General features: G+C 40.2%; 1 protein-coding gene across 3 annotated transcripts in view; it reads right to left on the bottom strand.

Moving 5' to 3' along the window:
- Positions 1 to 26,080, bottom strand: part of RCBTB1 (RCC1 and BTB domain containing protein 1) — a 2,478,854-nt gene that overhangs the window by 1,444,403 nt on the left and 1,008,371 nt on the right. For 2 of the 3 annotated variants that reach the window (XM_044071068.1, XM_044071069.1), the window contains one exon: positions 125 to 283. The exons of the other annotated variant lie outside the window; for it this stretch is intronic. In XM_044071068.1, coding sequence (XP_043927003.1) covers positions 125 to 283 — 159 coding nt within the window. The remainder of the gene's footprint in view (positions 1 to 124; positions 284 to 26,080) is intronic. 3 annotated transcript variants of the gene reach the window in all.

Genomic DNA, 26,080 nt, shown 5'->3' with positions numbered 1-26,080 from the left:
CTTTCACCTAAAGAAACAAAAGGGTTTGTTGGAACATTTGAGGCCTACTATATAATCTCAGAAGCACTGCACCATCTCTTACTTACTGCACATACTTCACAAAACAATTAGCAAAGTAACATACCTCACCATTATCCAGCATTGCCATAGATGAGGTCTGCCCACATGCAATTTTAACTACAAATTTCTTCTGTAAACAGTTTGCGACCCTGCGGGGGGAGGGCTGGTTCACTGCTGATCCAGATCCAACCTGCCCACAATTATTATAACCCCAAGCATACACCTGTTGTTAAGGAAAGAAAGAAAAGTTGTTAACTTTATTAATATTCATGTCGGTCTACAGATTTAAATGGTGATTTTATGCACACATTTATTTACTTATTTCAGTTAAATTGTTCATGGCAGGGAAGCACGCAACGTAATCTTTTTCTCCTCACAGTCACCATATTGGCTTTTATTTCATTTCACATACAAGTTTATTCATGAGCTTAGCATTAATAAAATAAGCCTAAACAAATAAATAATAGGTAGAGAATAATACATAAATATTGCTGCATTGGTGTAGCTTAAAATATGTGCTGCGACAAATGTGACTCAGCGGACCTCTGAAGCCACATAATCTAGAAGATTAAAAAATGTTAAGTTTCAAAGCTGCAGTAATATGAAAGCTTTTACTCAGAAAAAGACCAGCAATGATGGAATCCTAGGAGATTCAAGCTATACATCTGGAATCAAAAGCAGCCAAAATGTGGCAGCACAGAGGACACAGGCCCGATGATATAAAACTAGCAACTCTTTCTAAGACATGGAGACCTTAGCCAAGTAGGGGCAAATACATTAACACAAGAATAATGTAAGCTATCCACAACTAAATGAGCACTCACTAAACAATCTGTAAAACAAGCATAAGAGAGTTCTAAGCCATCTGAAGCCAATCAAGTTCTATGTCAGGGAGTCTTAGTTAAAGGGATATGCAGTAGTTAGAACAGAAAGGAGCCAAGGCTTGAATAACGTTACCAAATAATGACAAAATAAGCTGCCTGATCTGAGATATATTCTTTCAGTGATAACAAGAAGATTCAGTAGTACTAAACATCTGGTACCTCTGTGTAAGCCCATCTTTAAGGACCATTCTGAGATCTCTTACATTGACAAAAATGGAGAATATCACCCCCATACACATGGCATCACCAAAGTAACCAAGAGTTACGTATTGAGTTTCAGCCGTCTACTATGCATCCAGTTTTGGATGCAGTCCAGATTCTCTACAAGGGAAGTGATGGCCTACATAAGGTGCTAAGGAAAGTACTGTCAGAGTAGCAGGTCTCAGCCTGCAATTAGTTTTCTTAAAGGCAGCATGAAGACACATGTGCCTGTTGCATACAGGAACAAATGCTTGATTACAGCCCAGGCAATCAGAGTTCAATTAGCAATCAGGAGCTTAAGGCAAAGGCAGGGAGGGTGGGGTATACCCATCAAGGGGGTGGGGGGATTATGGTTTTTCACTGCTGCCCTGATAACAGAGCTTTGGCTGGAGAACAAAAACATGTCATAATGCAAACAGCTGCATATAAAGAGTCAAGAGGCAAGAATTAAATAACTGTGATCTTCTCCAACAAAATGTGTTTGAACAGGGGAAGTAGTCAAGTGCCTTTTTTCCCTATTTATTATTTGCTTTATACTTGCAGCCACTAGCAAAGAAAAATAAGTGACTCAAACATTCAAGGATATAACTAGTATGGTTATTAAGTTAGCTTTATTTGTAGATGATATTACTTTATACTATATAACTACAGAAAATGACATTTCACTGTTGTGGACATTTTTAGACAGTCTCAAGTTTTTTCAGGATACAAAATAAATGAAGACAAAACAAAGGCCATGGCAGTAAACTATGCACCCAAACATGAATTGATCAGAAATATCCATATCTATGTGAGACATGACAGTATGAAGTGTTTAGGTATTCACAATAAAAAAGTATATAGTATGGTAGCTAAGGATATGTGGGAAGTGACTAAACAAAAGATAATACAAAAACTGGGAAGCTGGAAGCACTTCATTATGAATATGCCCTAGATCTAGACAATACTACAAACTTATAAACAAACTCCTGAAGCTTATCACTAAGCACAGACCTAGCCTAATACTCGGTGGTGATAGTCACCCCAACCCTGGCCCATCCACGTCTGATATATACACCCCCTCTACTTGTAACCTAAGCTGTAAAACTATAATCAACAGACCACCTAACTCTCTCCTGGCCTGTCATCTCAATATTAGAAGCATTGGGAGGGTGGCCTAATGGTTAAGGTGTTTACCTTAAAAACACAAGGTACAGGGTTTGAATCTCACAGTGGATAACTGGACAGGCTTAAAATGGCTCACGAGGGCAGTTAGCCTAGTACTAACCTATAAACCTATGAACCTAATAACAAGGTACATGAACTGCATGCACTCCTGGCTATCCACTCCCCTAAGATTCTCTGTCCATCTAAAACCTGGTTAAAACCTAACACTACCAACAATGAAGTGTTACCACCTGGGTATAACATACACAGGCTGGATCGTGTTTCCAGGAAGGAGGGTGGGGTAGCTATACTCTACAAATCTGAGTTGAATATGACTATAGAAGTTACTCAACCACCTCAGATTAATAACTCTGAAATTCTTGCCACTAGATTGCAACTTAACTGCATCAACATCATCTGCATATATATTCCCCCAGGTAACAACATTGCCACACTTGAAGATACCCTACACTAGCTATCATGTAATTACCCCCAAGAAACCCTACTACTCAGAGATTTTAACATAGACTGAGGCACATGTTCCTCAGAATCCCCATCTACACATATTACCCTGCATGCATTTACACAAATCATAAACACCCCTACCAGGCTAGGTAAACCCAACCAAAAAGAAAGCATACTCGACTGGGTACTCGGAAATAATAACCCCCAACTGTACAATGCTGGCACCCTCCCCGATGACCTAAGCGACCACCTTCTCACTTATATAGTTAAGCAAAAAGCCATTAATCCCCAACAACCCTTACTCAGAAAAGTCAGAAACAAAGAATACTTTGACCCTGCCAAATTCCAACAGGAACTTAACTCCTGTAACTGGTCTATTCTAAAACACCTCCCCTTAGAGGAGGCAGATGAATATTATAACAACAAATTTCTTGAAATCCTTGATTTGCATGCACCTGCCCGTTCAAACAGAACAAAAGCAAAAACTGCACCATGGCTTTCTAAAGAGTCTAGACTAAAAAGTAAAAGTAGAAACCAATTGTGGTCTCTATGGCGCTCTACTAAAGACCTCCAAGATCATGTTAAATACAGGCAATCTAGGAGTGAAACTAAAAAATCCATTTTACAAGACAAAAAAACAATACTATTGTAATTTACAAGCAGCAAACCAGAACAATCCTCAGAAGTTCTGGGCAGGTCTGAATAATCTACTTCATCCTGGAAAAACTTCTACCCCTATTCCCGCTGCTACTATTGATAAACCCCCAAGGATGTTTCAGATAGCTTTAACCATTTCTTTACTGAGACAATTCAAGCCCTAGCTAGCCAATTACCTCCTAGCTCCCCTGGCCCTGGCAGTACCATCCCTGTGAACCTACCCTCATTCAGCTTCAGCCTGTGTCCACATCACTTATCCGTACCTTGATCAAAAAATTAAAACCTATCACACTCTCTGCTGATCAACTCCCCGCCGAGTACCTTAAAAAATCAGCTGATGCTATTGCCTACCCAGTATCAATACTAATTAATCGTACCATAACAGAGGCTAAAATTCCCACCATTTGGAAAACATCCTACGTAATCCCACTACATAAAGGGGGCTCCTCCACTGAATTCTCCAATTATAGACCAATAGCTATACTTTCTCCACTTGCAAAGATTATGGAAAAATGTATAGAGAAACAACTCATGCACCACCTAATTCAGAATCACCTCATGGCAGACACCCAACATGGCTTCCATCCACACCACAGCACTACTTCAGTCCTACTAGCTTTTACCAATACCATAAACAATAACCCTAACAATAATCACATATCCTCAGCCCTCTTCTTGGATCTTTCCAAGGCATTTGACATGGTTGACCACCAACTTCTGTTCACACCCTGCAAACTTTCTGTCTAGATTCTAAAGCCTTTCAGTGGTTTAAATCGTACCTCAATGGGAGACAGCAGGCTGTTCTTTGGCAAAACAAGCTCTCTAACCTATTACCTAACACCCTTGGAGTACCACAAGACTCCATACTAGGGCCCCTACTGTTTTCCATCTTTATTAACAACTTGTATACTTGTCATCCCAAATGTCAGCTATATCCAATATGCTGATGACTCCACCCTGATTTGCTCAGCTGCATCTCCTACAGATTTATGGTCTGCTACTCAGTCCACCTTTAATACTATAGAAAGCTAGCTCTCTGAACGTTTATTGATACTAAATCCCAAAAAAACCTAAAATGCTGTTATTCTCACCAACACAAAAATCTGCTGCTTTTACCTTTACCATAAATGCAAATGATGGCACAATAATCTCCCCCGACCCCTCTATAAAACTATTAGGTGTCATTATTGATAATAACCTAAAATTCGACCTACATGTAAACCAATCGATCAAAACCATCAATAAAAAACTAGGGTCACTTTACAGAATAAAAGCCTTCCTCACCCCACCAGCCAAAATTGCCATAGCTCGCTTTCACCTACTTTCAACAATTCTACATGCATCCCATCTACTCTCTAATCTAAACAAGACTGTACTTAATAAACTCTCAACCTGTTATAATCACATTGCCAGGTTTGCCACTAGCCCGCCTTATAGGACATACCACCGCATCAATCTTAACCAGCTTGGGTGGCTTGAACTACCCAGTCTAATCCAATATATTTTACTGATTATGGCTAATAAAATCCTTTATAATCCGGATAATACTCCGGCACTTAAAAATCTTATCATCCCCTATAACAATCCACAACTGCTTCGATCCTCAAACAAATTACTAATTCAGAAAATCAAAATTAACAATGCTGCCGATGATTTCCTCTTTGCAAATTCTGGAGGTAGAGCCTGGAACTCACTTCCGGCTGATATTACTTTGCTCTCCTCTCTAGGCCAATTTAAAACTAGACTCAAACAACATCTGGCACTAAACTAGCTTTGCCACTGCAACAAGCCTGGCTAACTCTCATGAATGTGAAAAATCTATTAATCAGATTACTGTTGAACTTACCCCTGAGTGTCACCAGGGAGTAACTCTAACCTGTTGAACTTGTCTATTCATGTTTGCTTACGTATTCTTTGTCTATACCATATTTGTAATATATTTTCATTGTTTTTATTGTATCTGCTTAACTTGGAGCTTTTCTCCACGGGCCTCCAGTGGAAATGGACATGAATCCAGTCGGACTATCCCGGTCAACAAATGTAAAATAAATACATAAAATATGACTAGTAAGAGACAAGCAGTGAAAATGTTTCTATTCCATTAAGCTTTATATACAGGCCAGGCATATTGTTATCAACCAGAAGAGAAGTTGAGGATAGTGATTAATAATGGGTTGAATGAATTTATAAGAAGGCAAGGGTTAAGTGGGATATGTTATTTCTTTCCACAGAACAATGTGGGTTAGGATTACCTGAATTGAAGGGTTACTGAGGTTCATATAAATCACAATCAGAAATACTATATTAATCATGCAGGAAACTGCTTATGTTACAACTGCACAGATAAACACAGACACAAAGTAGACCAAACACATTTTACATAATTAGATACAACAGATACTATACTCACTTTTGTTACTGTACATATACAACAGCAACACCTGACATAGGTACACTGTTGACCATAGCCAAATTATTGGATGAGTTTGATACCACATACAGTAGTGACATGAAAGGGGGAGCCTTTCTGTTAATTACCACTCAAACAACGATATGGGGTATTGCACATTACAATACTTTACCTAAAGTATAGCATGTTGCACAAAGGATAACTGCACTGATGATTGATATTGCACTAAAAATAGATAAGAGAGATATAAAAAGGATGGGAAAAAAACATGACTAAGAGTTTAACATTGCACAATGTTGTTTCCTTCAGTAGTGGGGGTGGTACTAAGACAGTATGAGGCATTACAGAGTCTGATGACTGTCAGTAGGAAGGATTTCCTGTGACGTTCAGTGGAGCACTTTATGCTCGTCAATGTCCTGCTAAAGGAACTTCTCTGACCATCCACCACTCTGTTGAGTAGGTGGTCAATATTTTCCATGATGGACTTTAGTTGCGCTAACTTTCTTTTCTCAGCCACGGTTTCAAGGGTGTCCAGTTCTTCTCCAACTACTGAGCTAGCCTTCCTTACCAATTTATTAAGTCTGTTTGCCTCAGCCTTCTTTATGCTACTACCCCAGCACGTCACTAAGAAGAAGATAGTGCTGGCCACTACAGTCTCATAGAACAACCGAATAATGTTGCCGACTCCAAAGGATTTGAGTCTTCGTACTAAGTGCAGTCTACTCAGACTCTTTTTATATGCCACCTGTGAGTTTTTGGACCAATCCAGCTTACTGTTCAGGTGCACCCCCAAATACTTGTAGTCCTGAACAATCTCCACTTCGAGCCCCCTAACTGACAGAGGGGTCATTGGGGAATGAGATCATGATCTCCCTGGATCTACTACCAGCTCCTTTGTTTTACTGATGTTCAGCTGCAAGTGATTAATCTCATACCAGCTCACAAAGCTGTCCGCCACTATCCTGTATTCCTCCATGCCTGACACTTCCTACTATGACCATGTGACCAAGAAGAAGTTTACAAATCAAAGTGAAAACGTAGGATGAAACAGTGAGGGGCTGGGAGTTCAAGAAAAAAAGAGAGTGTAGAATTTTTTTAAACACCTTTACTGAATTATCACTTGTGACATAGGCAAATTTACATTTATATAAAAGTAATCAAACTGTATTAACAAGTTCATGTTTACAAACATTATACTTCACATATATCGCTATATATCATATAACCTAAGTAATATTACATAAATTATTCCATTCCTGCCTTTTTTTAACAAGAAACATCTCTATTAAACCATCACTTATGACATAGGCAATCATAAATTTATATAAATGAAAACAAACTATACCTACACAACCCTAGTTTCAAGCATTCTAAATCACAAACCATACTGATACACTCCTAGTTGCAAACATTATACACGTATAATCTACCCAATCATTTTCAGTCAAACATTACATAGCTCATTTAAGTCTTGCCTTCTTTTAAACCACATTCCTCCCTTGTATATATTGTTCCCACAATTCCCATTTTTCCTATGTAGTTTGCTCAGACCCTTTTCTAAAAATCTCAGTTCCAGTTGTTTTATCTCTGTTTTTATATTCACTACTTGTAGTCTACTTGGTTTAGATTTAGATTTCTATTTTCTAGTAATTGCTTTTTTTTTGGCAGTCACCATAATTAGAAACAGCAAGGCCTTACCATGTCTAGGCAATTCCAATTAGGTATTGTAGCTCACAAAAATCATCTCCCTCAAACTTATACTTTTTTCAGGAAATGCAAATGCTTCCATTGCCCTGCTCATAAAGTCCCAGATTACTCTGTCAAATGTACAAAAGTAAAATAAAATAAAATAAATAAATGCGTTCTCTGCATCAAAATGGAGTGTGTAGGATTTTGGATGCAGGCCCTTAAGGAGAATAACAATTATACAGAACATTATCCATACAAAGAAGCAGAAAGTATTTTAAGAACTAAGTCAACACTGGAATACAGAAAGGAGATTTTACCAGTAGGCATGATTGCAAGTAGTGGCAGAGAAAATAGACAAGAGGGGGCTGGAATTTATTAGACAAAATTATAAAAGGAACCAAGGTACTGGCAGCAAATAACTATGCAGAAAAAGGTAACAGGGTGGGATGAAGCCAAGCAAAGTTTGGACTGCAGGTTATAAACTGCTTTTCTGTCAGGGAGTGATAACAGAGTACAAGCAAAGAGAAAGGGATAGGGGAGTGCTAAGTGAAAGACCAGCTCTGACTGAGCTTTTAGTTAAGTCTAGAACAGAAGCTGCTATTAAAAAGGGATAATTAATAGGAAATATAAAATACTGCGTGATAACTACAAGAATTGATCAGAAGAGGATAGAAAAAATAGGGAAGAGAGAAAGTAAAGGGCCCAAGAAGTCAGGATCAGTGAGACCACATCCACCAGGATAGAGTCATCAGCGGAGTATCTCAGTGCTCCGTATTTGATCCGCTCCTGTTTGTCATCCACTTCTTGGAGGTCAAGGCAAATGTCAAAGGCCTTTGGCTCACCAAGTTCGCAGATGACTGCAAATTGGGAGCTATCACAGATTCTCCCATGACACCAGCATCCTACAACAGGGTCTAACACAAACAAACAAATGACTGGTGCCAAAGCCACAGATTAAAACTCAACATGAAGAAATGTATTATAGTGCCCTTTGAGAAATTGTTAACTGAAGCTAATTACTCCATCAATAAAACACCCTTAGCAGCTGACCTGGTAGTTAGGAATCTGGGAACATATGAAGACAGTAATCTGTCCTTCGACCAACATGTAGCCAAGGTAGAAAGAAAATTATTCTATGCCACCCAACTCATTAGCAAGGGTATGGCATACAGGTCCAATAAAGTTACAGTACCACCCTACTTAGCCCTTATCAGCCCAGTCATTGAAAAAATGCCCCCTTTGGCATGTACCCTAGGCAGGCATTTGCAACAGCTGAAACACCCTCAGATAGGTATGACTACCCAGTCCTGCACAGATTGCCTTAAGGCCCTATCTCTGTATTCAGTCTCCTACCAGTTACTGAGAGGCAATCTATACCTGGCGTATAAGGCACCCTCAGATCTAGCTCTGATGGATCTCTTGAATATATGAAAACTAACAGCACCAGAAACTCCAGAACCAAGGACCTGAACTTTGCCTGTGACTGCAGACACCAATATGTGTCTTAAAGGATCTCCACAACATGAAATAACCTCCCCATCTACATGAAGCAGAATTCATCCCTGTCCCCATTCAAACAAAACATTGTTCATTAGATGGGAAATTGCAAATTCCACCCTGGTCTGGCCTCCATGTCAATGATGAACAGAGGTAAACAGAAAGTAAATTAATCCCCAATTAAGATACCCCCCCCCAACATAACCCTTAGCTATCTCCTTACTCACATGCCCCACCATACAGGCATTCAAGGTACTCAAGGACAAAACTGGGTTGGGTTGCACAGCTAGGCTTATAAAGACTCTGGTAGTAATTAGGCTAATACAAACCTATGAAACTATGAAAGTCAATATACAGAAGTATAGGGGGAGGACATATTTATGGGTACAAGTACAGAAAGTTTATGATTCTTGAATAGATGTGTTTGAATACACAATTAGCAGATTTTTTTTTTATATAATTCTCTTTATTGCAATTTTCAGAAAAAAAAAAAAAAACACTTACATCAGAGAACATCAAAGAAAATACATATAACAAAGCAAATTACAAATCAAACTATATACAAGTTCTACGTTGCCCACGAGTCTGTTATATAAGTTGTTCACAGTATGGTATAAAAAAGATGCTGTCCATACCCAAAGGAGCAAGACAAAAATAAAAAGTCATTTAAGTATGTGATCAGACAGAATGCCCCAAAATTCTTTAATAATTGGCTTGTGCTTAATATTGTGAAACAAGTATTTGTGAGCCTTGAGGTGTTTGATAGCTATGTGTTTAAAACCCTCCCAAGAGAGAGAATGCCTAGTTTTCCAATTTAGGGAAATGTAATAATTAACATGAAAATGGGAATCAGTACTTTACATTTCCTTTCAGATAAACCCGGAGGTGGAATATGCAGGATGGTAAATTCCCATGAGAGGGTGGATTTTTCATATCCGATTTTCTCAAGTATCACTCTCAAGGCACACCAAAGTTTATAGGAACACTTGCAACTCCAAAACAGATGAAGGATATCATCAGTTTGGTTCGAGCAATAGCAGCATTTAGGGGATTGATTAGGGTAAATCTTACTTAATGCTTCAGGGGTAAAATACGCATTGTTGAGAATCATCAGCTGAGTATATTTTAACTTATTGAAGGGAATGATTTTGGAGCTTCGTTTTATAGCCTCTGTTATTAAACTTTGGTTTATGTTGGGGTTACTTTTTAACCAGAATTTTGAAATAATGAACTTATTCTGATATCTGAGTGACATGATGACCTTGTATACATTTGAGGTCATCTTTTTCTCACTGAGCAGGAGTTTCTTTAATGTTCTACAAGCTGAAATATCTTCATCTGAGACCAGGGGGTGATCTAGGTACTTTCCTGTCAACTCTCTAACCTGTCGTAGCATGGTCAGGTATTTCTTGGGCAAATTCAAACTGGTTCTTAGGTTAGAAATTGTCTGATGTCTGAAGGGGAAGAGATCCGAGATAGAGGTATTCAAAAGGAGGGGGTATTGCACCAAGTTTAACATGTGCCCATTCAATTTAAGGTTGGGGTTGAGATGAATTGGTTGTAATGTCATGTAGGAATGAGAAAGATTCAAGGATTTAAACAAAGCATGAAGGGATTTTACACTATATAATAAACCTTTTGTATATTTCAGTATGCCTATGTTTGCATCATCTAGGAATGGGAGTGCTGCAGGGCTAAATTTTAATGATTTAATGTAGTTGTTACCCAGGATCACCCAAAGCGGGGTCCACCGATATTTGTCCTTATGGTAGGACGCAATCTTTAATACTCTACTAGCATTGATTATCTCATAGTAGGTTTTAAAGTCAGGTAGACTCAGACCTCCTTGCTCTTTAGGATAGATAAGTTTAGAGTAGCTGATCCTGACCGATTTAGTTAGTTAGCAGATTTTAAACATTCCCAAACAGGATACTTTATCAGAAAAGTTGTGGGAGCAAATGATTAAACCAAAGGAAATGAGTCTTTTTTGCTGTACTATAAGACTGCCTAGACATTGTAAGGCCTTGCTAAATTTAAAGTTACTTGACTGCCAAAAAGCAATTACTAGAAAATGGTAATCAAACTCTAAACCAACCAGAAATAAAGTAAACAGATATAGGAACTGGAAGTGGAATTTTTAGAAAAGGGAAGGATCAGATTACATACAAAAATGGAAACTGTGGAAATAATACAGACATAATAATAATATTCAGGAGGAGGACTGAAATTTAAGGCAGGATTTGAGAAATTTATGTAATGTTGGGAGTGAATGATAACTGTTAAAAAAAGAAAACATTTATGTATTCTATATCAACTTAATGAAAAATATTTATTTATTTTTCTTTTCTGTACATGTATGTGTAACCATGTTATTGTTCAATATGTGAAGCTGGTAAAAGTATTAAAATAAAAATATGAACAAGACTTTGCACTTATCTTTACTAAAGTTTTGGTGTCTGTATTACACATACACCTACTAATTTCAAAAAGGTAGCTACTTATTGTCTCAAAGTCCATTCTAGTACAAATAATGACACCAACCTTACAATCATTTGCATATTTGTTTAACTAGCGTGGCTTATTTGTAGATATTTGCAAAAAGCAGGCTAAATATCTTTGGGCCAAGTACTAATCCCAGTGCTGTACCATGATGAATTAATGTCAGCTCAGATGTGTAACCCGAGATTATGACATACTGAATAATCTCATTAACCAGTTCATTATTCATTATAGGTGGTATCTCTATACTTAACTAGAGAGTTATGCATTTTCAAGAGGGATAGGGAGCCAAAAGCTTTTGCTAAGTCTAGGAATATTATTCCATATTTTAGTCCAATGTCCATAGCTAATGTTACCTGGTCAAAAGTCCATCATGTTTGTTAATGTGAAATGACCTTTTTATGAAACCATGCTGACTGAGGTTTATTTCTTCTGTGACCCTAAGTTCATTCTTCACAATATCTAATAAACATATGTGTTAACACTCACTGGTATACAATTATTAACATCAGAAACAATCCCATTTTGAAAATAGATATAATGCATGACTTTTTCCAAGAGGCAGGTACATTTCCTGACCATAAGAAGTTATTGAACAAATGGAACAATAACAGACCCAGTTGTGTTTTAGGATTAGTTAGTAAAATTGCTAGAATATTATCTTGGTCCATGGAAGTAATGTTTTTTTTTTTATTTTTAGTGCATTGCTGACAGATTACTGAGATATTAAGGGGCATAAGTCTCCATGTTCTGCGATTTGATGAGGTTGGTCCACTACATTTGCAGTCGCACTGTTCCCAGTATTTGAGAATGCACTGGGTATTAACTTGGGACTAGTCAGGGATAAATTCCCTATTGCTAATGATAAACCGGGGTTTTTAATCCTCCTGTGTGAACAGTGCCTTACATTATGGCTGCTGACATGAGGCAGAATCAGTGATAGAACAAATGATACAGTAAAGCCTATCACAAGAATTGGTGCCCGAGTTCACTGTTGAAAAAAGACTATTGAAGCAAGGTAAGTCATGTCTGGTCTCATTCCTGCCCAGGGAATTTATATAATGTTGTTTATGTCCCTTACTAAATGATGGCTCTTTCTGACTAATCTGTGGTACCCAGTTTACTTTAAAATTTGAAGAGCCACATGCTTGTCCTTACTAAGACTGGTGCCTTTCTGGCAGAGACCATTACTGAATCAGATTTATTCACACTAAACTGTTTGCGACAACAGCAGTTTCAAAGCTCACCTGAGAGACTATAACAAAACTGCATTAGTAACATCCTTACCAATCTCCTGCTTTGGAGAGGAAGACATCAATACAGTTTCATTAGTCTTTATTGGACTGGAGCTGCAATCAATCTCTAAAATAATGTCCCTCCCTAATCACCATCATTGTATGAAGTCTAACATTCCTAGAGAACAAACGATAAGGGCATCCAGACATCTAAGGAAGAAGACTTTATGAATGAATTATCTAACATCATTTGTATGTTCGAAAATACAGGGTATAAGAAAGATGCCCTTTTAGATATTGCTAGCAACACTGTGTCAGATAGGAACACACTTTGTCCTTCTATCCTGACCAGTGGGTTAAACAGGCAGTAACACAGGTACACATTTCATGATCTTTGGATAAAACAGTTGATAGCAAAAGCATATAAAATTTTACAATTTACAAAAGGAACTAATTTAAATACCATCTCATAAATCAACAGTGTTAAAATTAATTTATATAGGACCGATACACTTACAAATACGGTCTTTGTAAGACATGCATGTACATTTCATAAGGACCTTTTATTTTGCTAGAACGGTTTGACAAAACTATAAATATTAACCATCATTATAATTATAATTCTATAGAAGTGGTCGATATTGCAGACTGTGACTGTTACGATCATTTTTATATAGGAATGACCACATGTAGATTAAGTGCAGGATCAACGTACATCTATAGGTGATCAGGTGACATGATACTAATAATGTTTTAAACAGACATACTAAAACATGTAGGAAAGTACATCAAGACAACCATATGTTGCTTTTCAGCATTACAGACTACAAACCTGTGATTACAGGGTTGGTAATTATAAAAATCACTTAGAGATGAGAGAGACTCATTGTCCAATAAAATTAAATGCTGACAAATTTCCAGGCATCAACTAATTTATTAATATTAAATGCCATTGGAAAAGGTGGATTGGATACTCTAAATTGGCCCTAGGAGTGAGTGTGTGTGCCTTCTGTGGAAGGCTGGGTGCTGGGCTGGCAACTCGACACCGTAAAACTCCAGTGCCAATCATGAGCGGACAGGTGATCCGCTGTGGTGACCCCTAACCGGGGAAAAAGCCAAAAGAAGAAGAAGAATCATTGGAAAAATGGGGAGGGGTGAAAGAAATAAATGTATTTCTTATATAAACTATTGTTTTCATATAAAATATTTACTGGCATATGTGTGTACATATATATATATATATATATATATATATATATATATATATATATATAGTGTGTGTATATATATATATATATATATATATATTATAATTGTTTTAAGTTTCTTTATATGCACATGTGTTTTCTTAAGATTTTTTTTTAAATTATAAAGGCTGGTGACATGATGTTTTATAGAGGATGATCACATGATTTCTTATAAAAGCTTGCCACATGATTTTTTTAATGATTTAAAATCGGGTGATGTGTGACAGATTATTCTGAAGATGTCCTATGGATATTACAGGACAAAAGCAGTCAATGGCAGCAATGATTTCTTCTTTTTCTTAACATTTTGACTTTCTCTCTATTCCTTGCATCTCTATCACTCTTTGTCTCCTTTACTTTCACACAACTTTGTTCTATTTCCTTCTTGAATCTATATATTACTTCTTTACTTTCCTTATCTTTGTTTCATTCTTCTCTTCCATTTCTATACAAACTTTTTTTTAACTTCTTATATACTACCCACTAGTATATCCACCCATTATTAAAAGGTCTCAATGCCATGTGATCTTGTCTCGATCTTTCTCTTTCTTTTTTATTCCTCCATTTTTTGTGAAATCTGATGTAATCTCTTAATTCTTTTCCATTTTATTACTTCTCTAGCTTCTCCTAATAAAGGCCATATTGCTCTACAGTGAGAAAATTCAACTACTTCTACACTCCTTTATTTCATGTCTTTCAAATATACTATATATAATAAACTTCAGTCTTAAAAATTCCCCCTCTATATATGTCCATCCTCTTTCCTTTCCTATCCTGTCTTTATATCTCTAAATCTTATCTCTGTTAGCATGTTAATATCCTATGCTATTTTTCCTTTGTCTCTCAAAGTTAAAATGTTGTCATTATGGATACATTCACAAAGTACAAAGCCTTTTCACCTGCTCAGACTTTTTGCTCTACTATTTTAATAAATTATCACTAACCTAAAATGTTTCATTCACATAGGTTCATAGGTTCATACTAGGCTATCTGCCCTAGGGCATTTATAAGCCTAGCCAGAGTGTGTTTGGCTTTTACCACCCACTTTAAATTAATTTTGCTATGCCCTTTTTCGAGATTAGTATACTGTGCCTCTATCTAACAGTGACGCAGAAGTGATACCCGGGGTAAAATAAACGCTCTCCCATCCACTCATCAAGATTCCTCTTGAAGACAGTCAATGAGAGACTCTGCCTAACCTGGACTGGGATTTTATTCCAGAGTGAAGGGAGCCTCTGGGTTATGAATCTGTTCCTCCAGCATGTCCTATTTATTTCAGTGCTGAGGTTCAAGTCTCTCGAACGCGTAGCTTGATGGGATTTGGATTTTCTGAGGTGCAGCATGTCCATTAATTCCGGGTAGGACATGGCTTTACACGTCAGGCACAGATCGCCTCTGAGCAGGCGGTATGCCACTGAGTAGAGCTGGAGTTTCTTTAACCGGGCAGCATATGGCATCTGTTTGAGCCCTTTGATCCTCTTGGTGAGGTACTTTTGGGGTCTTTCCAGTTGCTGCAGGTGTCTGGTAAGGTACATCCCAAAAGGGGCATTGTACTCAATTATGGACCTGATGAGGGATGAGTAAAGAGGCACGATGACCTCCCCTGATCTAGATGTGAATCCCTTCATGATTAGGTGGGCTATATAAAATGTTTTTCTAACCACTTTGGCCATGTGGTTGTCAAATGAGAGATTGCTATCAACTTGGGCCCCCAGGTCCCTAATTACTTCTTCTGTACTTAATGGATTACCACCTATGTGGTAATTTGTGGCACTTTGTTTTGCCAAAGGGATGACTATACACTTTTTGGCGTTTAGCTTGAGGCAATGGCTCTGGCACCAGTTGTCTGTTTCTATGAGGCCCTTTTGGAGGATGCTTGTGTCGGCTGGAGAGTAGATTATGGCGCCCAGTTTGCAGCCATCTGCGAACTTGGTCAGCCACAGTCCTTCCATGTTGGCATGTACCTCCGAGAAATATATACCGAACAAGAGAGGTCCCAGGACTGTGCCTTGTGGGACGCCACTTGTAACTGGTTTGGAGTCTGACATGGCTCCAGCAATTCTAACCATGTGGGTTCTGTCCTTGAGCCAGTTTGAAACCCATCTAGTGACATAGGGGTTTATATTTAAGCTGGTGAGCTTATCTATAATGCCCGAGTGGGGTATTGTATCGAAGGCTTATGCGAGGTCCAGGTAGGCTGTGTGGACCACCTTCCCCTCGTCAATGGCCTTGGTGACTGTTTCAAAGAAATCGACCAGGTTTAAGAGGCAGGATCTGCCCTTAACAAAGCCGAACTGGGTAGGATCCAGTGTCTGTAGGTCCCCAATATCTTTATTTATGAGGTCCATGATGATCCTTTCCATAGCTTTGCAGACCAAGCTAGTCAGGCTTATGGGGCGATAGTTTCCAGGATCCGTTGAGGGACCACCTTTGTGGAGAGGGACCACTGTTGCTGTACGCCACTCTTTGGGTACATATCCTGTAGTAAGGCTGAGACTGAACAGTAGTTTTATGTTTGGGTTTAGCTCTTCTTGGAGTTCATGTAGGACGCAGCCCGGGACACCGTCTGGTCCCATTGATGCTGTGTTTTTTGCTTTGGAGAGGGCGGCTCTTACCTGAGCATCTGAGATGTCAGTGGGGCAGCACTCTACTGGGATAGATATTTGCCCTTTTGGTGGGGAGGGGGGAAGAAGTTTGCGCTGAACCTGTCAGCTAGGATGTTGGCAATGTCTGTGGGTTTGGTGTATTTTTTGTCATTTTGGACTAATTCTGAGCATATCTGGGAATTCCCACCCAGGCTCCTAACATAACTAAAGAAAGCCTTGTGATTATCCTTAGTGTCCCGTGCAATTTTTCTCTCGCAGCTGGCCTTAGATGATTTTATGAGTACCCGTAGTTTTTTGCTAATACTGATCAGAGATGCCTTCCCTTTTTGGGATTTTGCTCTATCATGTAGTAGCTTCCTCCTTCTATTGTACAGTTTGTTTATGGCTGTGGTCCACCAGACGGGACGTCTGCCTTTGGAGGATTGGCTCTTGGTTTTATTTGGGATTGCATGATCCATGCATTCCTGAAGGTGTTCATAGAATGCGCTTAGAAAGGATTCTGCGGTCCGGGCCGTATTTTCCACAGGCCCGGGGGCTTTGAAGGATTCCACCTCAGTTTTGAGGAGTGTGAAATTTGCTTTAGAGAAGTTTTTCACTGTAGTTTTTCTGGGCAGGGGGTGGGGTCGGGATGTGAATATCCAGTGAGATTAGTTTATGGTCTGACACTTCTGGTCTGGAGCATAGAGTCCCCATGTTGGTGATGATCAGGTCCAGTATGTTTTCCCCTCTTGTGGGAGTGGTAACAAGTTGTTCCATAGCATTTGTGTTTATAAATTCTAGGAATCTTTGGGCTAGGGTGTTGGAGCTAGAGTAATGCTCCCAGTCTATGTTTGGGTAGTTGAAGTCGCCCAATATAATGGTGCTTGGAGAGACCTTCATATTTTCCAGTGTTCTCAGGAAGGCCGAGTGGGGTTCCTGGGTTTGGGAGGGTGGTCTGTAGCAGGCTATAAACTATAAACTTACCCACTGTTAGTTGCACATGGATAGTCCCTGATGCTTCATGCTGTGCCACCAACCTGGAGGTGTGGGCATCTTTGACATTGATACTCCCCCTCCTTTTGTGGTTCGGTCCATGTTTTGGGGCCGAAAAGCATGGTATGAGGTATAACCTGGTAGTGCTGGGGTGCTCTCGGGAGCCTTGATCCAGGTTTCTGTTACTGCACAAATATCGATGTTCTCCATGCTAAGGAGAGTTTTGAGTGTGTGCATCTTGAGGTTTAGACTTCTGGCATTGAGTAGCATTACTCTTTATTTCTTATCCCTTGTGATACCTATGGAGGTTGGTTTGTCTTTTGAGCCTTGCCTAAAAAAGGCACCATGGGGGTAGCAAGAGCCTTTGCCAATATCCGAAAGCCCAGGGGTGACAGGAGCAAGCCGTCCTTAGCGAAGCATCGTGGCTTGTCGAGCATATCATCCCAGGCTGACAGGCATTGGATCCCCTTTGAATGACACCAATACTTAAGCCAATTGTTGAAAATGATCATCTTGTCTTCATATTGTGGCATCATTCTTGATGAGGGTAAGATGCTAATTAAGGTCAGGGTCATACCGGCCTAGGATACATGCTCAGAGAGCTCCTCTATGTCTCTTTTCATGTAGTCCAGGGAGGTACGTCTCAGGTCATTCACACCAGCATGGACAATGACAGTCATATTTGTACTTGCCTTGGAGTGACCTGAGTGCTTGTGTTATGTGGTGGATCATAGCGCCGACAGGCAGCTCACCATGACCTTCTCCTTGTTCAGCCTGGTGAGCGGGACGTCAGTGTGCCTGACGATAGAGTCACCTAATACAAGTGTATCAGGTGTGTTGTTTAGCCTTAAGGGCTGTGACTGTTCGGCACACTGGCTTTGTGAGCTATGTGTTGCACGTGTTTTGTTTTGGGGTAGCGGTTGCTTGGGTGTCTGCTTTGGAGGTCTCTGCTGCTTAGGCAGATTTTTATTTAGGGCATCCGAGTATGTTTTTGTGTGTTTATGTGTTTGGTTTGCTGTCGTAGTAGGTCTATGTGAGACTGGAATTGTAGTGAGTGTGGTTTCCTTCTCCTCCTGACTGGTTACGCCAGTACTGAGTTGAGAGAGCTTAGCCTCCAGTTTGGCTATATGGTTGCATCTCTCACATGTGTTGGAATTTGTTGGGAGGAGGAGAGGGTTGTCTGTGTACATTAGGCAGTTGTAACATTGCCTCAAGATTCCCAGATTCACCAGCTGGACCGGAGAGGAGATTGACAACTGACCTTTGGACATGCTAGAATACTATTGGGAATTCCTTTATAATTGAAAAAAAGGGCCAATGGGGAACAAGATACTCAAGGGGAGTGTGTGAGGGTGTAGTGCTTTTAATTATTTAGTGCTGACTTATATAATTGCTTTAGTGAGCAAGTGCCAGGTAACTTAAATGCAATGTGTTACAGGTAACTTAAATGCAAAAATGACAAACAGTAACTTTCTTTCAGGTGAAACAAGGAAATAAGTACAGTAAGCAATGCAGATATCACTAGGGATCCACGGAAGCGCTGAAAAGCTGCGTTTTAGGTGGAATTAGCGTTTCAGGGAAATAACAAGCAAACAAACAACAAGCATACAAACAAAGCTAGATTCAGCAAGCCTGGATCTAGTCTATGCTACAGCAAAAAAGGTGTAGCAATTTCAGTAAGAAACAGTTAAAATATGCAGGCACTATAATCCTTTAACCAGAAATTCCCAGCTCAGAAGGGCAGAGTCCAGCCTCTCCTTCCACAAGAGTGCAGGCCACGTACCTTCTTAATGTAAAATAACTGGCCTGAAGCCCAAGTGCTTAAACCACAATTAATACATTTTTAGAATAACAGACACTGAGCCCTCAATCAGCAGTTCCCAACTTAGAAGGATGTAAGCTACCTGTCCTGCCACCAGAGTGCAGGCCACAAACCTTCCTAATGTAAAACAACCGGTCTGAAGCCCAAGTGCTTAATCCAAAAGACTTAGAATGATAGCTACACTTTAATCAAGTTACTACCAAGCAGTAATAAATACAATTGAATACTTTAAAGAATGCCTGGATTAGTGCTCAAGTTATACAAACAAAGCTAGAGTCAGCAGGTGGAATTAGCGTTTCAGGGAAATAACAAGCAAACAAACAACAAGTATACAAACAAAGCTAGATTCAGCAAGCCTGGATCTAGTCTATGCTACAGCAAACAAGGTGTACCAATTTCAGTAAGAAGCAGTTCAGATATGCAGGCAATATAAGCCTTTAACCAGAAATTCCCAGCTCAGAAGGGCAGAGTCCAGCCTCTCCTTCCACAAGAGTGCAGACCATGAACCCTCTTAATGTAAAATAACTGGCCTGAAGCCCAAGTGCTTATGTCACATATCACTACCCTTCCTGGCATTATTATTGCAGTATATAATATTTTTTACCTCATCATTCTGTATATAAATTTCTATCCCCGAACAGGTCTCATTTTCTACTGACTAAATAATCTTTCTACCTCATATTGCTTAAATACTCTTCCTTTTTACTGTACCTGGTATCCAACAAACAAACAGTACATGTTCATTCTTATTTTCTGCACCATTCAGTTTTGTATCTAATGTCGTCTTTTCCATCTTTCTCATCCTGTGGGACAGAGTCCTTAAGCCAGACTAATCTGGGTGGCACTATGGAAGGATATTCCTGAGGACAGTAGAGCCAAACCTGGCCTTTACTTCAACTAGAGATCAAGCTTATAATGTGTAATGAAAGTTAGGTATATTTGGCCATGTAGCTTCTAAAACAACATCCAAAGGTGCATTGCTAAAGAAAGCTGCAGAGGTAAGTTCTGCCGTCATAGACATGGACAAAAATAATCCATTGGTGTTATACACATGGGAAATAAGTTTGTGAGCCAGCTGGACAAGGTAACTTTACATACCACCCTCCCACTTTTGCTTTGGAAAGGAACCAAACAGTTGGTCAGATTGTCTAATATCCTTTGTTCAATCTAGACAGAACCTTAGCTGACAATGTAGGTCTAGACTGTGAAGAATGCATACCCTGTTGTTTGAAAATTTTGGAAAAGGCAAATATACAGAGTGGTTTAAATTAGGCTCAGAGGCCAGCTTAGGTAAAATGGCTGGATTAGTCTGGAAAGAGACTCTGTCTTTATGAAAGATCAGGTAAGGAGGTTTACATGACAGCGCCTAAGTTCAGATACTCATTTGACTGAAGTTACTGCTTCTAGGACGGGTCTTCTATGATAGAAATGTTAAATCTACCGTGGCTACCCATTCAAAAGGAGCTCTAGTTAAGGCCTGAAGTAAAACTCCCAGATCCTAGGGAGGAACAGGTCTCTCAGTGGAGGCCGTGGGAGAAAGGTTACCTTTAGAGAAGGCCTCAGATAATAATAAGGAAGATATAGGAGAATAATATGGAAATTAGAAATGACTGCAAGTTCACCTTTAATAGAAGAGTAGCTTGCTCCCAAATGAAAAAGACCCATTAGGAAATCCAAAAGAGTCCAAAGGAACAAAAAATAGATCCACATCTTTTCAGGCAGCCCAAACCCTAAATCTTTTCTATTTACTGCCATAAGTCTTTCTGGCAGAAGACTTCTCAGAGGAAGTATGGATATGCCCAACCCTAGTAGGGAAGATTTATGGCTATCATTGGAAGTGGAGAACCATGTGGTTAGTTTGAGGGAATTGAGGTCCAGGTGAGGCTTGATGGACTGATGGGAAGTAAAATTTGGAAAAAGATCCAGAACCCAAGCAGGGTAGACCAGATGAGGTCAAAGGATGGGAAACCAATTGCATATTGGCTCATCCAGACTCTGCTACACTTTGCTGTGAAGGAAAGGTTAGTTTGCTGTTATTTTTTGTATTTCTGTATTGCCTTTCTATATTTTGAATACTGTAGTTTGTTTTCTTTACCTTGTGTTTTGCTTGCATTCTGTTTAACAGCATATTAAAACTTCAAAAGAGACCACAGCTCTCTCTGTTCTGAGTCAGGCAGAAATAAGAACTGATTAATTAAGGACTCATTCATAAGACAGAAAAGGTCACTTAAGGTTAATCACTTGTTAACAAAGGGGGTGGAGCTAGGAACTAAAATTTCTATTTAAGGAGTAAACTAAAACATTTCAGAGCTTTACCAGAAAGGCTCATCCAGACTCTGCTACACTTTGCTGTGAAGGAAAGGTTAGTTTGCTGTTATTTTTTGTATTTCTGTATTGCCTTTCTATATTTTGAATACTGTAGTTTGTTTTCTTTACCTTGTGTTTTGCTTGCATTCTGTTTAACAGCATATTAAAACTTCAAAAGAGACCACAGCTCTCTCTGTTCTGAGTCAGGCAGAATTTTTCCCCTCCCTCCCACCCATTTAAGTTGTCTTGTTAAATACCACTGTCTTTCTAGTTGCCCGCCTCTTATGTTAATCTGACCATATATCTCATTTCTCTCTACTTTCACTGGCTTATGTGAGTAATCACAAAACCATCACTTTTGAAATCCCACCCTTCAATTATTTAAATTTATTGGCTATCCTACAGTATTTCATAGTACCAAAATACAAAAGTAACCACCCCTTTCAGTCCATCTTGTTGTTTTAAAAATAGTAACTCTCCACTAAACCTTAACTTTTTAAACAGGTAAAACTCAAGTTACCTACTTTCATATCTAACTTCTCTAGTGCACACTGCAGAGTGCATTCTTTTCAATCTTACCTTTAAGCATCCCTGTTACTAGCACTTTCTCTAATACCTAAAAAATCATCTCTACTTGACTCCAAGTAGACTTTTCTCTATCTGTTAAACCTAGCACTTGCTCCTACAGTACTTATTACCTTGATACGGCACTCTTATAGATAGCACCCCAAAAGGCAAACCCCCATTTCTCGGTCACTCCGTCCCCGGAATCTCTTTTAAAGTTTTTGTCTAGTCCTTCTAGCATGTCGAGGGATCAGTTGCTAGTGTCCTCTCCTGCTCAGCTGGTGAACCTGGGAATATTGAGGCAATGTTACAATTGCCTCATGTACCTGAACAACCCTCTCCTCCTCCCACAAAACACAAATACATGCGAGAGATGCAACTATACGGCCAAACTGGAGGCTGAGCTCTCTCAACATAGGACTGGCAAGACCAGTCAGGAGGAGATGGTTACCACACACACTATAGACCCAGTCTCACATAGTACCATCACAACCTCAAATCATACACATAAACACACAAAGACATACTCGGCTCTGATCAAAAATCTACCAAAACAGCAGAGGCCACCAAAGCAGACACCCAAACAACCACCACCTCAGAACACAACACCTGCAACACATAGACCTCACAGTCAGAGTGTCAAACAGTCACAGCCCTTAAGGCCAAACACAATGCCAGACACACTAGTCATTGGTGACTCCATAGTCAGACACACTGGCGTCCCGCTCACCAGACTGAGTAAGGAGAAGGTCACAGTAAGCTGCCTGTCGGGCGCTAGAATCCGCCACATAACGCAAGCACTCAGGTCTCTCAACAGCAGGTACAAATATGACTCAGTCATTGTCCACGCTGGTGTAAACGACCTGAGGCGTACCTCCTTGGACTACATGAAAAGAGACATTGAGGAGCTCTCTGATTATGTAGCCCAGGCAGGTATGACCCTGACCTTGAGCAGTATCCTACCTTCACCAAGAATGATGCCACAATACAGAGATAAGATGATCAGCTTTAACAATTGGCTTAAACTCTGGTGTCATTCAAAGGGGATCCAATGTCTGTCTGCCTGGGATGACATGCTGGACAAGCCACGCTGCTTCGAGGGACGGCTTGCACCTGTCACCCTGGGATTCGGATATTGGCAAAGGCTCTTGCCACCCACATAGTGCCTTTTTAGGCAAGGCTCAAATTCTAAACCTACCACCCTAGAACACAAAAAGGAAAAAAACTAAGGGTAATGCTGCTCAATGCCAGAAGTCTAAATCTCAAAATGCACGCACTCGAGGCCCTTCTCAGTATGGAGAACATCGATGTCTGTGCAGTGACAGAAACCTGGTTCAAGGCTCCTGAGAGCACCCCAGCATTATCAGGTTTTACCTCTTATCATGCGTTCCGGCCCCAAAATCCGGACAATACCAAGAAAGGAGGGGTATCCATATTCATCAAAGACACCCACACCTCAAGACTGGTGGCAACGCACGATGCATCGGAGACCATCCAGGTGCAATTAACCATAGGCAAGACTGCTCTGCAAATTGTAGCATGTTACAGGCCACCCTCACAAACTCAGGAACCTCACATGGCCTTCCTGAAAACACTAGAGGGATAAATGTATCACCAAACACCATCATACTAGGTGACTTCAATTACCCTAATATAGACTGGGAACACTACTCAAGCCCAAACACCCTAGCCCAAAAGTTCCTGGAATTCATAAACTCAAATGCCATGGAACAACTAGTCACCATCCCCACAAGAGGAGAAAACATACTTGATCTCATCATCACGAACATGGGAGCACAATGTTCAACACCGGAAGTATACCCCTCACTGGTGAGATCAGATCACAAACTAATCTCGCTGGAGGTCCTCATCCCACCCCACCTGAAATAAAAAGACCACAGTAAAGAACTTCTAAAGCCGACTTCACACTTCTAAAGACTAGTGTGGTCTCCTTTAAGGCCCCGAGCCGACGGAAAACAGTACTCAAGCCGCTGAATCACTTACAAATGCCTTCTACCAGCACCTGCAGGACTGCATGGATAAGGCAATCCCAAGCAAAACAAAGACTCTTTGTACCAAAGGCAAGCGTCCACTCTGGTGGACCCCAGCCATAAACAAACTCTACAACAAAAGGAGGAAGCTACTACAAGATAGAGCAAAATCCTTAAAAGGTAAGACACCCTTGATCACTATAAGTAAAAACTAAGAGCTCTCATAAAATCATCCAAAGCAAATTTTGAGAGAAAAATAGCTAAAGACTCAAAAGACAATCATAAGGCCTTCTTTAGCTATGTTAGAAACCTGGGAGGAAACTCCCAGATATGCTCAGAACTAGTTCAAAATGATGTGAAGATTACTGATCCTACAGACATTGCCAACATACTGGCTGACAGGTTCAGTGCAAACTTCTCCCCTCCCCAAAGGAGAGATATCTATACCAAGCGATTGCAGCCCCCAAACATCTCCAACGCCCAAGTGAGAACTGCTCTCTCCAAAGCAAAAACACAGCATCCATGGGACCTGATGGTGTCCCCGGCTGTGTGCTCCACGAACTCAACGAGGAATTAAACCCACAGCTAGGACAGCTGTTTAATCATAGTCTTACCTCTGGATATGTACCCAGGAGTGGTGCACTGCAACTGTGGTCCCACTTCACAAAGGCGGTGCCTCCACCGACCCTGGAAATTACCGGCCCATTAGCTTGACAAGCCTTATCTGCAAAGCCATGGAGAGGATCATAATGGACCTCATAAATAAAGACATAGGGAATTTGCAGACTTTGGATCCATCCCAGTTTGGCTTTGTCAAAGGCAGATCATGCCTTCTAAACTTGGTTGACTTTTTGAAACAGTCACCAAAGCCATTGATGAGGAAAGGCAGTCCATACAGCCTACCTCGATCTGGCGAAGGCCTTTGATACAATACCCCACTCGGGTATCATTGAAAAACTCATCAGCTTAAATGTTAACCCATACATCACAAGATGGGTTGCAAACTGGCTGAGTGACAGAACCCACAGGGTCAGAGTTGCTGGCGCCATGTCAGACTCAAAGCCTGTCACAAGTGGTGTACCACAGGGCTCAGTCCTGGGCCCACTCTTGTTTGGCATCTACTTTTCCGAAGTACAAGCAAACACAGGAGGGTTATGGCTGACAAAGTTTGCAGATGACTGCAAACTGGGCCATAGTAGAAAACACATCTGACACAGATATCCTTCAGAAGGGTCTCACAGAAGCGGATAACTGGTGCCAGAGCCATGGCCTAAAGTTAAATGCCAAAAATGCATAGTCATACCCTTCGGGAAAAACAAGGTTACCCTAGCTACCAAATAGGTGGCAATCCACTGAGTACAGAAGAAGTTATCAGGGACCTGGGGACCCAGGTTGATAGTAGTCTGTCATTCGACACCCATGTAGCTAAAGTAGTTAGGAAGACCTTCTACATTGCCCACCTTATCATGAAGGGATTCTCATCTAGATCAAGGGAGGTCATAGTCTCCCTATACTCATCACTCATCAGACCAATGATTGAGTACAATGCCCCATTCGGAATGTATCTGACCCGACACTTGCAGCAGCTGGAGAGGCCACAAAAGTTCCTCACCAAAAGGATAAAGGGTCTCAAACATCTGTCCTATGCTGCCCGACTGAAAGAACTCCAGCTCTATTCAGTCGCTTACCGCTTGCTCAGAGGTGACCTTTGCCTAACATACAAGGCCATGTCAAACCCAGATTTGATGAATATGCTTCACCTCAAAAAATCTAGATCCGTCAGAGCCACAAGGGCGGGAGACTTAAACCTCGACACGGCTATTAATAG

Source organism: Protopterus annectens, chromosome 5.part0 (assembly GCF_019279795.1).
Source record: "Protopterus annectens isolate FY-2018-M chromosome 5.part0, PAN1.0, whole genome shotgun sequence".
Taxonomy (NCBI): Eukaryota; Metazoa; Chordata; order Ceratodontiformes; family Protopteridae; genus Protopterus; species Protopterus annectens.
The sequence above is the reverse complement of the archived record's forward strand: the minus strand, read 5'-3'. Positions and strand labels throughout refer to the sequence as shown.